An 11876-nucleotide genomic window follows, 5' to 3' on the forward strand; every position below is an offset into this window, starting at 1 on the left:
CCCCGGCCCCCCCGGGCTCCGCTGCCGCCCCCTCCGCACCCGGTGCGCCGCCGCACTCGGCCCCCCATCGCCACCCGAGACTTCCGGGTTAACAGCCCCGCCCCCCTCCTCGCTGCTCATTGGTTGCCGCGGCGAGTTCTCGCTTCTTATAGGCTGTCTCCGCCGCCTATCAGCGGGCCCCGCCCACACCGCCTCCCGTGCCGTGTGCATCCACCAAGAGTCCCCCCCGCACCCGCGGCCCGGAGCGAGGGTTCCGGGGCTGGAAGGGGCCGGGGGGGGTTGTACCAGAGGGGGGGCGCTGGGAAGGGGGGGGAGGCGGCCTGGAGGCGGCCTGGGGCCCGGTTCAGGTCATGGAGAGGGGCCACGGGGGCACTCCGAGCCCTGGGGGGGGGCATACAGGTCCTGGAGGGCCGTATGGACCAGTCTGGGCTATAGGGACCAGGTTCTGGGGGGGCTGGGGACCAGTACAGGCCCTCCACTGGGACCAGTCCAGGCTCTGGGGGCTCTGGGGACCCATCCAGACCCTCCATAGGGTCCAGTCCCTGTCCTAGGAGCTTCGTGGAGCCCCCCGGCCCTGGCAGTTGCCCCCCTTTCCCCGTGCGGTGCCAGCCCAGCCCAGCCCCCCGCAGCGTTCACCCCCTGAGGCCAGCACAGGGACCAGCGAAGAATGTCACGGGGCCGGGCTGGGAGCCTCGAGATGCTTTTATTGCCTCTTCACGGCCACCCAGGGGGCTTCTGGTGGCTTCTGGGGGGCACGGGGATAGAGCAGAGGGGGCACGGGGGGTCCCTGAGGAGGAGCCGGGGAGGGGGGGGACCCGACGCCGGCCCCGCTCTGCCTCTCACGGCTCCGTCCAGGGCATCCCCGAGGCCGGCAGGCTCCAGGCGCTGAACTCCCCGTAGTCCGTGAAGTCCTTGGCAGCCACCTGGACGTGGTGCAGGGTGCCGGGCCGCAGCCCCGTCAGGGTGTAGGACGTCTGTTCGTAGGGCCCGATCTGGAAGCAGAGCAGAGTCAGGGGCCCAGGGGGGGCAGCCCGGGACGCAGCCTCGCTCAGGGATCCGTCCCTGGGCTGTGCCGGGGTTTATCGCGGGCGGCGGCGGTACCGTTCTGGTGACAGAGCCCTCCTCCCGCGCGTAGCGGATGCGGTACTTGAGCGGGAAGTACTGCGGGAAGGGCCAAGACCCCGGCGGGCTCCATTCCAGCAGCAATTTCTTGGTCTCCCCGGGGATGGGCGAGACCCGCAGGTCCTCGGGAGGGTCCGGCTTTACTAAGGATGCGGGGAGACAACAAATGGGTGAGATGCAGGCTGGGGAGGGGGGGGGACAGGGGACCAGTATGGGGACACTGGGGTCAGGGACACCGCATCCACCAGCCCAGAGGGGTAGCCGGAGCCCCAGCGACTTGTTGCACGGATGGTTTTTGCATCAAATTCAGAGGAAAAGCCCCAAGCCCCACGGCCGAAGCAATCCCCGGGGCTGGATCGGAGCCGGCGGCGCTGCTCGGGCAGCGGGGTTAAGCCTGGGGGGGGGGGGGGGGGGGGGGGGGGCGGGGGGCCCCGGGGGCCCCCCCCCGGCGCCCCCCCCCCCCCCCCCCCCCCCCGGGCCGGGGGGGGGGGGGGGATGAAGGGGGCAGCTGCCCGAGGGGCTCCTGCCCTGCCCCGCAGTCCCCCCCATCCCAACGTGGCTCCGGCACGGGTTTGGGGGGGCTCAGCTGGGGCTTGGGGCTCACCTGTAGGTGGCCACGAAGTCGGTGTCCAGCAGCGGCTCGGGGGCAAGGAGCCAGGAGCAGTTGACAGCCTGCGGGTAGCTGATGGCCCAGCACTCCACGGCGGGCAGCGCGGGGGGATCTGGGGCCGGGGGGGTAGGGGGAGGTGGTCACCCCACTGCCGGTCTGTCCCCCCCCCTTGGGGTGGGGGTCCCCAGCTGGCAGCGGGGGTCCCAGGGGGTCGGGGTCACTCACAGCCCAGCCGCAGGCAGATTCTGGCCCAGGTCTCACCGGTGCCGGGGTGGTGGCAGCTGTAGTGGCCCTCATGGGCCAGGCTGGCGTTGGGGAGGGCCAGCCCCGGGGCAGGATACGTCCCTAGGGCTGTCCCCCCCCGGCGCCACTTGGCGGGCCGCCCCGCGGCAGCCGGGCACCGCAGCAGCACCTCCGTGCCCAGGACGCCGTGCTGCAGGGCACAGGGGCCTGGGGGACACGGCAGTGGGCACGGGCTGTGCCCCTTGTCACCTCTCCCCCCCAAAAAATATCCCCTGCCACCCCCCTGTGGTCCCCAGCTGGGCCAGGGGACGGTCGGGGGGGCTGTGGCAGGAAGGGTCTGGGCCCCCCAGCTCTGTCCCCAGCACCCCTCCTCAGTCGCTGTCCTCAGTCCCCCCTTGTCACCCCAATCCCCCCCTTGTCACCCCAATCCCCCCCGTGTCCCCATCCCCCTGTCCCTGGCTGCCCCATAAATCTGCCCGTGCTCCCCTCTACGCCTCCACCCCGCTCGGTGCCCCTACATCTCCCCCCCCCGCTCCCAGTCTGCCCAGTCCCGCTGCCCCCACATCCCCCAGACCCCCCCCCACTTCCACCCCCCGTCCCCCACGCCCCCACGCCGCCGTCCCCGTTGTCCCCGTCCCCTCGTACCTCCGTCCCCGGTGTCCCCTGCCAGGTAGGGAGCAGCGCAGGCGGGTGCCACAAAAGCCACCACCCAAAGCCACCTCATGTCGGGACGCCGCAGCAAAGGGACCTGTGGGGACAGCAGGACGGTGACCCCACGGCAGGCGACAGTGGGGACAAACGGGGCCCGGCGTGTCCCCGGCACCCTCCCCAGGGACAGCATCCCACAGCCGGGGGGGGGGCAGGGGGAACCCGCCCGCAGGCCGCACTGTGCGGCCGTGCCTCAGTTTCCCCTCCAGCCTCACCGCACGCCCGGGGGACGGGGGAAGCTTTCTCGCCGCGGTGGCCGGATCCTGCTGCCAGGAAGGAGGAGGGAGCGGAGGCGGGAGCGAAAGCGCCCTGTGTGACCGGGGTTTCCCACGGGGGGCCAGCAGCCACCCCTGCGGTCCCGTGCCCGGAATCGGGGTTTCGGGCTGGGGGAAGCGGACGGCGGTGCCTGGACGGCCACCGCTTCCCGGGACGCCCGGGCAGGGACCGTCCCGCAGAGAAACCCCAAAACCCTCCCCGGGGGGGGGGAACAACGCCGGGCTCCCCACCTCGACCACTCACACCCACGCCACGGCGCCTTGCCAGCCGTGCCCCCAGCCCCACGGGGACCCCCCCAGTCCCCTTTACTCTCACCGCCACAGGGCCAGAGGCTCCGCCAGCGCCCGGCGCGGGAAGCCGCAGCCCCGGCCGGCCTCAGCCCGCTTCCTCGCGCAGGAAACCCTGCTCCCGGGGGGGGGTCCCGCAGGCCAGGAGAGCCCCGCAGGCATCACTGCCTGCCCCCAGGACCCGGAGCAGTATTTCTTTTTACCCCTGACCACGAGGATTTCGACCCTTCCCACCCCACTCCTTCCTTCGTGGTGACCCGTCCCCATTTTGGGGTGATCACGGCATCGAATCCCCAACGTCCCCGGCTCCGCCGACGTCCCCTACGTCCCGCAGCACCCGCGTCTCTGTGCCCATCCTCGCCCCCCCCCCCCCGAGATGAGCCATGAGGTTAACGTGAATATAAATACTTTATTGCTACCGTGCTGGGGTGCGGGGGGCTGTGTGGGGGCTAGCACGGCTCCCCCCGGGGCCGGGTGAGTGTCGGGGTGCGTGTGCCAGCACCGGGGTGCTGCCGGAGAAGCAGAACTGTGGGGGGGGGGGGGGGGGGGGTGACGGGGCCCCCCCCCCCCCCCGCCGGGGTCGCTGGCTGTCCCGTGGGGTTTGTCGGCGGGGGCTCATCTGCCCTGCTCCTGCAGCCGCTGCATCTTCAGGATCTGGCACAGGAGCCTCTGCACGTCCTCGTCCATGTGGCCCTGGGACAGAGAAGGGACCTCGGGGTCCTGCCGTCCCCGTGCGCGTCCCCACCCCCTCTCCCCCCGCAGCCCCGTCCCCTGCCCACCTGCACGGCGTAGAGCAGGTGGCTCCGGTACAGCGCGACCACCTTGCTGTGCCGCATCTCTGCCTCCTGTGGGAGAGGAGCGGGCGTGAGCAGGGGCCGGGAGGAGCCCTCCGGACAGCGCTCGCCGCGCACCCCGTGCCCACCGCCAGCTTCTCCTCCAAGGTGCGGATCCTGGACTGCATCGCCGCGGCGTCGGGGGGCGGCTGCGGCGCTCCTCGGGGCTCGGGGAGGGCATTGAGGGCCTCCTTCAGCCTGAAGACCTCCTTGGAGAGCTCGGTGATCTGGGCGGCACGCGGGGGTTACGGGGAGGCAGGGGCCGGCCAGCCCCATCTCCCCCCGGGGTCCCCCACCGTGGCCGTGCCTGCCGCCACCCCCGGGTGTCCCCCGCTGGGGCAGGGGCAGAGCCGGGGCTTTCCCACCTCGCCTCCCGCTTCTGGCCCTGGTTTCGGTCTCAGCTTTGGGAGGGGAAAAGGGGAAGAGCCAGGAGGGCAGCGAGCGTGCAGCCGCGGTGCACGTCTGCGGGTTTGCACGTGCGTGTGTGCGCGCGTGGACGAGCACCTCAACGGGGGCACCTGGGTGAGCTGCTGAGCTCAGAGCTCCGCTCCCACCCCCAGGAGACCCCCACAGACACCCCCCCAACCCCTCCTCCCCGTCCCCTACCTTCCTGTCCCTGTCCCTGACCAGCCTGGCCGAGTCCTCGGCGTGGCTGTGGAGGTCCTGCAGGCGCCGCGCCTCCTCCCGCGCCTCCGCCAGCTGCTGCTGCGCGGCCGCCAGCCGCTCCTCGGCCGCCTGCCGCTCGCTCTTCATGAACAGCGCCTGCCGCTGCACCCGGAAAACCTCCTCGCACGTCTTCTCGTGCCGCCGCGTCAGCTCGGCCAGCCGCTGGGCCAGCGCGGCCGCCTCGGCCTGCAGCTCGGCCCGCGCCGCCTCGTGCTCCCCGCGCGGCACCGCCGCCGCCAGCGCGGCCTCCAGCCTGGCCGCCTCGCGCCCCTTGGCCTCCGCCGCCGCCTCCAGCCGGGCCGCCCGCTCCCGCAGGGCTCGCGCCTGCTCCTCCAGCGCCGCCGTGGCCCGAGCGTGCTCCTCCGGCGGCACCCGGCCCTCGGCCTCCGCCTGCGCCCGCTGCAGCCTGGCCAGGACCTCCTCGTGCTCCCGGCGCCCCACGGGCCGGGCGGCCAGCTGCTCCCGCAGGGCCGTCAGCTCGGCCTCCCTGCGGCCCAGCGCCTCCCGCAGCTGCCCCAGCTGGGCCGTCACCTCGCCGTGCTGCCGCACCAGCTCGGCCACCCGCTGCTCCAGCACGCCCGGCTCCGGCTCGGGGCCGCCGGCCGCCCTCCAGTCCCGCGTCTTGGCCTCCAGCTCGCGCCGCAGGGCCTCCGCCGCTGCCTCCGCCCGGCTGCAGCGCTCCAGCAGGGCCGCCTTCTCCTGCGATGCCTCCTCCAGGGAGGCCCCCAGCGAGGCCGTGGCCTCCTCGGCTTTGGCATCGGCCTCCAGGCGGGCCTGCAGCTCCCGCAGCCGCTGCTCGCGCTCCTCCAGCGCTGCCTGCGCCTGCTGCAAGGCCGCCCGGGCCGCCGCCAGCTCAGCGCCATCCTGCTGGGCAGCGGAGGGAGGCTGCTGGTGAGGCTCCTGCGCCGCCTTGCACTTGCACTGGGGCTGGGGCAGCTCCTCCTTGAGCCCCCGCGCCGTGCTCCCCTTGCTGCCAGGCTCCGAGGCCGGGGTCGGCCTCTTGTCCTCAGCCTCCTCCGTCCCGACCAGGCCCTGCGGTGCCGCCGTGCCCTGCGCCCGCAGCCGCTCCAGCTCCCGTTTGAGGGAGTAGTAGAGGCTGGCGGGCACCAAGTCCCCCGGGGTGGACGGCTCGCTGTCATCCCGCTCGAAGTTCTCCAGGACCTGCCAAGGGGATGGTGAAGCCGCCGGGAGACCGAGGGAGGGAGGGAGGGACGGGCAGACGGCCGGGCACTTGCCTGTATTTTCTCCCTCAGCTCCTTGTTCTGCACGGTGAGGGACCGCACCTGGCCCTGCAGCGTGGCCAGCAGCTCCTCGGCCGAGGGGCTCAGGGTCTTCTTGGAGAGCAGCAGCTCTGCCCCTGCGCGGCACGCGGGTGCTGGTGCCGTGCCCACCGCGTCCCCGCTCCTCCCCGCACGGGGCCACCTCCCCGAGGGGGGGTCTCGGGAGGCCACCACAGTCCTACCTGGGAACTCGAGCAGCTCTCCCTCCTCGTCCTGCAGCGTCTCGATGTCATAGCTCGTGTTCTCCTTCTCATTCTGGGGGTGCGGAGCGGGGGCCGTCGGCTGCTGCCCACCCTGCCCCGGCCCCCCCACGCTGCCGGCCGCTGCCCGTGCCCACCTCCAGCGAGGACAAGCGGCTCTGCAGGGCCTCCACCTCCTTGCCCAGCCGCTCCTTCTCGTTGTCCCGCGCCGCCAGCCGCTCCTCCAGCTCCTGGATCTGCAGGGCAGGACTCGGGCATGGAGCTCCCTTTGCTCCCACCAGAGTCCCACCAGGACCCCTCGGATGAGGCCGCCCACGACCTCCGCGCTGGCCTCACCTGCTTCTCCATGGAGCGAAGGGAGCCCTTGTCCAGCTCTGCCTGCTAGCGGGACACGGGGAGACGACGGGGAGGGCTAAACGCTGCTCCCACCCCCCCTGCCCCTCGCTCCCCGGCGATGCGGTCGCGCCTACCTCCTGCCGCTGCTTCTCCTGCTGCTCCAAGCCCCGGATCTTCTGCAGGAACTGCGCCCGCTCCTGCCGCAGCCTCACGATCTCCTCGTAGGCATCCCGGTCTTCCTGCGGGCGAGCGGCAGCCGAGCCTCAGGGCACGATGGTGCCGGCCCCTTCCCTGTCACCGTCTCTCCCCCCGTGTCCCCGACGTGGCCCCGCTCCTGCCCGTCCTCACCCCCCGGGCCTGAGACCACCTGGACCAGCTCTCCAGGTGCCACCACGGGCAGACCATGCTCTGGGCTGGGCAGGGTGCTCCTTGTCACCGGGGGGAGAAGGAAAGGCTCCGGCAGGGCACAGGGACTCCCTCGAGGCCAGCACGGCCCCCCGGGTTCTCTGCTCAGGGGTGTTTTGGGCCCCCGGGGAGCTGGCAGTCCCCGCACAGCCCCCAGGGAGGGCAAAACCAGAGGGGTTCCCCTGAATGGGTCAGAGTTGAGGTGTCCTGTGCCCGCCGTGCTGGCTGCGGACGCGGAGCTAAGCCCTGCCGAGAGCAACCCGATCTCTTACCGGGCTGGGGGTGCCCGGGGGAGGCAGGGGGGCCTTCCTCTTCCTCGGGGTGCTGCTCTTCTCTCTGCCTGCCGACTGGCTTGGCGAAGACGTCTGCGGAGACACCGTGGCGGAGGGGACGTCACGTCCCCGGTGGCCTCCCTCCTTTCTGACCCGTGTCGGAGAGCCCCGGGCCCCCTGGGGACCCCCAGCAGGAGCTGAGGGCTGGGGCCAGGCCAGCCAGGAGGGGAACAGCCCGGCGGGCCCTTACCTGCGACGTCTGCTCGGTGGTCTCCTCTTCCGCGGGGCAGAGCGGGAGGAAAGGGAAATGAGGGAGGTTTGGGGAGCGCGTAGCCACGGACACGCACGAGAACACGCGTGCATGCACGGGGCACACGCAGACAGACGGTGCGCACACGTGGACAGGACGGGCACGGGCGTGCAGCGGCAGGGATGCACACGTGTGCACAGGGGACACACGCCCACAGGAACGCACACGCAGGCGCCGGGAGAAGCCCGCTTGTTTGCACACCCGTGCTTGCACACGTGCGAACAAGCGTGCACAAACACGTGCAGGCACCGAGACAGACAGCGGAGGCTCGGCACCACCTCCCAGCCTTCAGCTGGTGACAGCACGGTCAAAAACCAAGCCCGGCGCACGGCAAAAAGAGGACGTGTCCCCCGCCCGTGGGTGAAAACACCGCCGCGGGCCCAGCCTCTGCGGACGTGGAGCACCGCAGCAGCCTTACCGCTGGCCCAGGAGCGGCGCTGAGCAGCCTCCTGCAGGAAGTGCTGGATGAGAGCATTGCCCGTGGCCAGCCCGTAGTGCGCGGCGTCGTGGCCCATGGAGTCCACCGCAGCCACCCGCGCGCCGGCGTTGACCAGCACCTCCACCGTCTCCACGCTGCCGTTCTCGCAGGCCAGCATCAGGGCTGTCCTGAGCGGGGGGAGCAGAGGTGAGGGGCTCAGCCCCTCTTTTTCCCCTCCCGTTTCCACCCCCGGATCCCCCCCCCCAGCACAGACTCACTTGCCCTGCAGGTCGCGGCTGTTGGCGGCCGCCCCGCGGTGCAGCAGGTAGCGGCACAGCTCCGAGTGGCTCATCTTGGCGGCGAGCAGCAGCGGCGTGGAGCCCTCCTGGGCAGGGCAAGGTTGGGTGAGGGGGGCTGCGGGGACGATGCCTGGATCCCTCCCCCCCCCGCGTGGGGCATCCCACGGCTGTTATCTCCTTGATTTCTACCTCCCATTTTAGCCCCGTGCGTGCACAGCAGGCGGTTTTCCCCTGGGGACCCCGCTGCAACCCCGGCCTGGAGTTTCGCTGCTCTGAAAAGCATCCCGGGGGGGGAGGAACAAGGCGGTCTCACCTTGTCCTTGACGTTCAAAGGAGCCTTGAAGTCGCAGAGGATCTCAGAGCACGAGATGCAGCCGCTGACCGCTGGGGGAGAAGGACGGAGGCTGAGCGCCGCCTCGCGCGGGGCCGCGAGCGGCACGGGGCTGGCACCGTCCCCGCTCACCTGCGTGGTGCAGCGCCGTCCGGCCGCTGCTGTCAGCCACGTCCACGGGGCAGGAGGCCTGAGGGAGAGAGCCCGGGTTACGGCGGGATCCAGGACGGACACGACGGGCTGCCCGAGGGAACGCGGCTCCTCGGCGTGGTCGGAGGGCTGAGCAGGGGCGCCCCGAACCGCACGGTGCCAGGCGGATCTGGGAGGCAGCGCGCTGCCCAGCGCCGCACCGAGGGTTGGAGGGCAGAGGGGGCACCTCGCTGGGGCTGCCCTCGGGGCTGAGCGTGGCACGACCTCCTCCCTGCCTCCGGCCCTCCGGTACCTGCAGCAGCTTGCTGACGCACTGCGGGTGGCCGTGCTTGGACGCCAGGTGCAGGGCGGTGTAACCTGGGGACAGGGGGACAGGGGGACAGGGGGACGGGTCAGGAGACAGACACGGGGTGCTGGCAGAGGGGGGCGGCGGGGGGACAGACGGACAGGCACGCAGGAAGACCCGCGGGGCTGGGGCTGAAGAGGAACGAGACGCCCCCGACAGCACCCGCAGTCACCGCTCGAGTCCCCAGAGAAAGCTGGGACAATTTGCACTCCGCGTGGCCGTCACCTCTGTCCCCTCAGCCTCAGGGGGGCCTTGAGGGGGCCCTGGAGTTAGCCAGGGGTCCGTGGCGCCCGCGCCCTCACCCGAGCTGTCCTTGGTCATGGCATCCACGCCGTGAGCCAGCATGGCTTCGAGGCAGTCCACGTTGCCCCGCATGGCAGCCAGGTGGAACCTGCGGCAGGACACGGGGCTGTCGGACCCAAATCGACCCAAATCCCTTGGCCCCAGCCCCTGGTGCCCTGGGGACGCCGGCCGGTGCTTACGCAGATTTGCCCTCCGAGTCCAGCTTGGTGGGGACCAGGCCCTTGCGGACGAGGAGGGACGTCACCCTGCCGGCATCGTTGTAGTCCACGGCTTGCAGGAGCTTTTCATCGTTCTTGGTCCAGTCCTGACTCTGCAACGAAGCCAAGGCGAGGCCGTGATGCCAGCACGGTGGGCTGGGGGTTGGGGGGTGCCTCCCCTCGCCCCCTCTCCCCTGCTGTCTCCCACCCCTCCCCATCCCTTGGGGTGCCTCTCTCTGGACTTCGCCGGGTGCTGCGGGGTTTGGTGTGCTGCGTGGGGGGGGTTTAGCTGGGAGAGCCGCCTGGGAGGGGGACCCCCCTCAGCCTTTTTTGTGGTTCACAGAACGGGGAATTAACAGAGCTGCCCCACTTTGGCTCTGGATGGGCCAGGACTTGGGAACGACGTGACGCTCCCTGACCGCCCCCGGCCTGGGGTTTCCTCCTGCCACCCCAGTGACCCCGACAGCAACCGCAGACAGCACCCACGGGTGCCTGAGCCCCATCCCAGCCCGGGTCTCCCCGCTGGGCTCGCAGCCTGGTCCCAGCCCTGCTGTGCTCCCAGACGAAGAAGGGGACAAGTCGGGGTGAGCAGGGCTGGCGGTGAGCGCAGGTCCCCTGGGATGGTTCCAGCCCCCCCGGGCTGTGTGGGGCACAGCGCTGCCCCTGCTCCCGAGCAGAACCGGGGCTAGGTGGGGGTTTATTGCCCCGGGGGTCCCCCGTGTCTCCCCCCCAGACCCGGAGAATAACCCACAGCAGGACAGGACCAGCGTGGGAAGCCCCGGGCTCGCCCCGCAGCCTGTGACGACAAAACCAGGGCTCGGCTGCAGCAGGGGAGGCAGGAAATGGATGTCACCCCCTGGGAGCCGCTCGCATCCTGCCCCTGGCCAGCACCAGGCAGGGACCCTGGGCCACTGCAAGCCCCCTCACCCTGTGTGGCCAGGGGACCCCGCCGTGGGGTGTGGAATAAAGCCATCTCCCGGGGCTCCTGGGCAAACTGGGGAGCGTGGCGCCCTCCCCTTTGTCGTGCAAGGACAAAGCGGCTCGGAGAGGGCACAGCGGGGCCGCGGGGCCGGGGCTGGGGGACGGATGGGGTCCAGCTGGGCTGGGGGGCGACGTGTCTTACCCCAAAGCACGGGACCGAAGGGGAGCGGGGACGGAGGGCAGGGACGTACCGCAAAGGAGGCAGCGGCACAGAGGCAGATCTGCTTCATGGTGCTGAGCAGGAGGCGGCGGGCGGCCATGCATCCCTCGCCCCCCGCCTGGGCGACGGCTGGACGGGGCTTCAGGATGGGGACCCCGGAGCCCAGCTCGGTCCAGCACCGCCGCCCGGGCGGGGGCCGGGTCCTGCCGCAGTGGGAGCCAGGGAACGCCTCCCCTCCGTCCCTCCGTCCCTCCTTCCCTCCCTCCGCAGCGCTCAGAGCTCGCAGCATCCCCGCATCCCTGCCAGGGAGCGGGTCCCAGGGTCCCAAGGTCCCACGCCAGGGTCCCAGTTAGACTGGGAAGGTTGGGGGGGGGGGGGGTTAGGGGGAGGGCAGTTCTCCCACCCTGTGCCCAAAGTGAGCCAAGGGTGCACCCCAAAACCAAGGGGTGAGCATCCTCCCACCGCCCTAATCCTGCTGCCCAAGGGTGTAGGACCCTCTCTCCCTGCCCCGGGGGGCACAGACTTTACCTCCCAGCTCTGGGGCCAAGAGGGGTGGGCAGAATCCCCCTGTCTGCATCTCGGGGGACCCCCCGCAAGGAGCGAACCCCGAAACACAAAGGGTTCCCAGGCGCCTGTCCCAGAAAAGCCCCAACAGCGGTGTCCAGGGGAGCGTGGGGAAACCGAGGCACGGAGCACCCTGAGCACAGCACCGTCACCCCGGCACGGAGGACGCTGCCAGCCTGGTGCTGAATAATTCAGGAGCATCGGCTCGCTGCCTCCACGGCGGGAACCCAATCCGCCACCCCCGCATCCCTGGGGACGGGAACGGGGACAGGACCCGGGACCCGCTTCCCTCTCCCCGGCGCTGCCGTCCCCTCCTCTGCTCCGTGGGTGCTGGGGGCACCCGTGGGTGCGGTGGGACACCGGCTTCACCAGCCACGGTGGCACTGCTGACCTGGTGGGGCTGCTGTCCCCATGGCTCAGGGCAGGGCTCCTTGTTCCCCTACCCCCTGGAGACTTGGAATACCCCGCGGCAGGTCCCTTCTTCCTTCCCCTCGGATATCCCGGGGCAAGTCCTCGTTTCCCTGTGAAATTTGGGACATCCCGGGGCAGGTCCCTGTGTGCCCGTGTCCCCATGAAATT

At 71.4% G+C, this 11876-nt stretch overlaps 2 protein-coding genes and 1 long non-coding RNA gene across 11 annotated transcripts in view; all 3 read right to left on the minus strand.

The window, feature by feature from the left end:
- Positions 1 to 143, minus strand: part of YJU2 (YJU2 splicing factor homolog) — a 1720-nt gene extending 1577 nt beyond the window's left edge. The window contains exon 1 of the mRNA XM_035348191.1: positions 40 to 143. Within this exon, the coding sequence (XP_035204082.1) occupies positions 40 to 120 (81 nt within the window). The 5' untranslated portion in view covers positions 121 to 143. The remainder of the gene's footprint in view (positions 1 to 39) is intronic.
- MPND (MPN domain containing) overlaps positions 1 to 11876 on the minus strand; it is a 32696-nt gene that overhangs the window by 20451 nt on the left and 369 nt on the right. For 2 of the 9 annotated variants that reach the window (XM_035348186.1, XM_035348183.1), the window contains exons 1-9: positions 10765 to 10986; positions 9575 to 9705; positions 9395 to 9483; positions 9039 to 9103; positions 8729 to 8786; positions 8579 to 8649; positions 8245 to 8351; positions 8082 to 8154; positions 6964 to 6969 (exon numbers count right to left, since the gene is read on the minus strand). In XM_035348186.1, the coding sequence (XP_035204077.1) occupies positions 6964 to 6969; positions 8082 to 8154; positions 8245 to 8351; positions 8579 to 8649; positions 8729 to 8786; positions 9039 to 9103; positions 9395 to 9483; positions 9575 to 9705; positions 10765 to 10833 (669 nt within the window). In that variant the 5' untranslated portion in view covers positions 10834 to 10986. Of the gene's footprint in view, positions 1 to 684; positions 804 to 3635; positions 3940 to 4025; positions 4092 to 4168; positions 4307 to 4685; positions 5907 to 5980; positions 6281 to 6362; positions 6462 to 6561; positions 6607 to 6695; positions 6801 to 6963; positions 6970 to 7238; positions 7332 to 7488; positions 7515 to 7966; positions 8155 to 8244; positions 8352 to 8578; positions 8650 to 8728; positions 8787 to 9038; positions 9104 to 9394; positions 9484 to 9574; positions 9706 to 10715; positions 10993 to 11876 lie in introns of those variants that run through there. The other 7 variants (XM_035348187.1, XM_035348184.1, XR_004756369.1 and 4 more) reach the window with 6 other exon arrangements.
- On the minus strand, positions 687 to 1256 carry LOC118179110. Its single transcript, XR_004756372.1, has 2 exons — positions 1102 to 1256; positions 687 to 992 (listed from the first exon to the last, which is right to left on the minus strand). It is a non-coding gene; the product is annotated as an uncharacterized LOC118179110 (long non-coding RNA).

The sequence above is a fragment of the Oxyura jamaicensis genome, chromosome 28 (assembly GCF_011077185.1).
Source record: "Oxyura jamaicensis isolate SHBP4307 breed ruddy duck chromosome 28, BPBGC_Ojam_1.0, whole genome shotgun sequence".
Taxonomy (NCBI): domain Eukaryota; kingdom Metazoa; phylum Chordata; class Aves; order Anseriformes; family Anatidae; genus Oxyura; species Oxyura jamaicensis.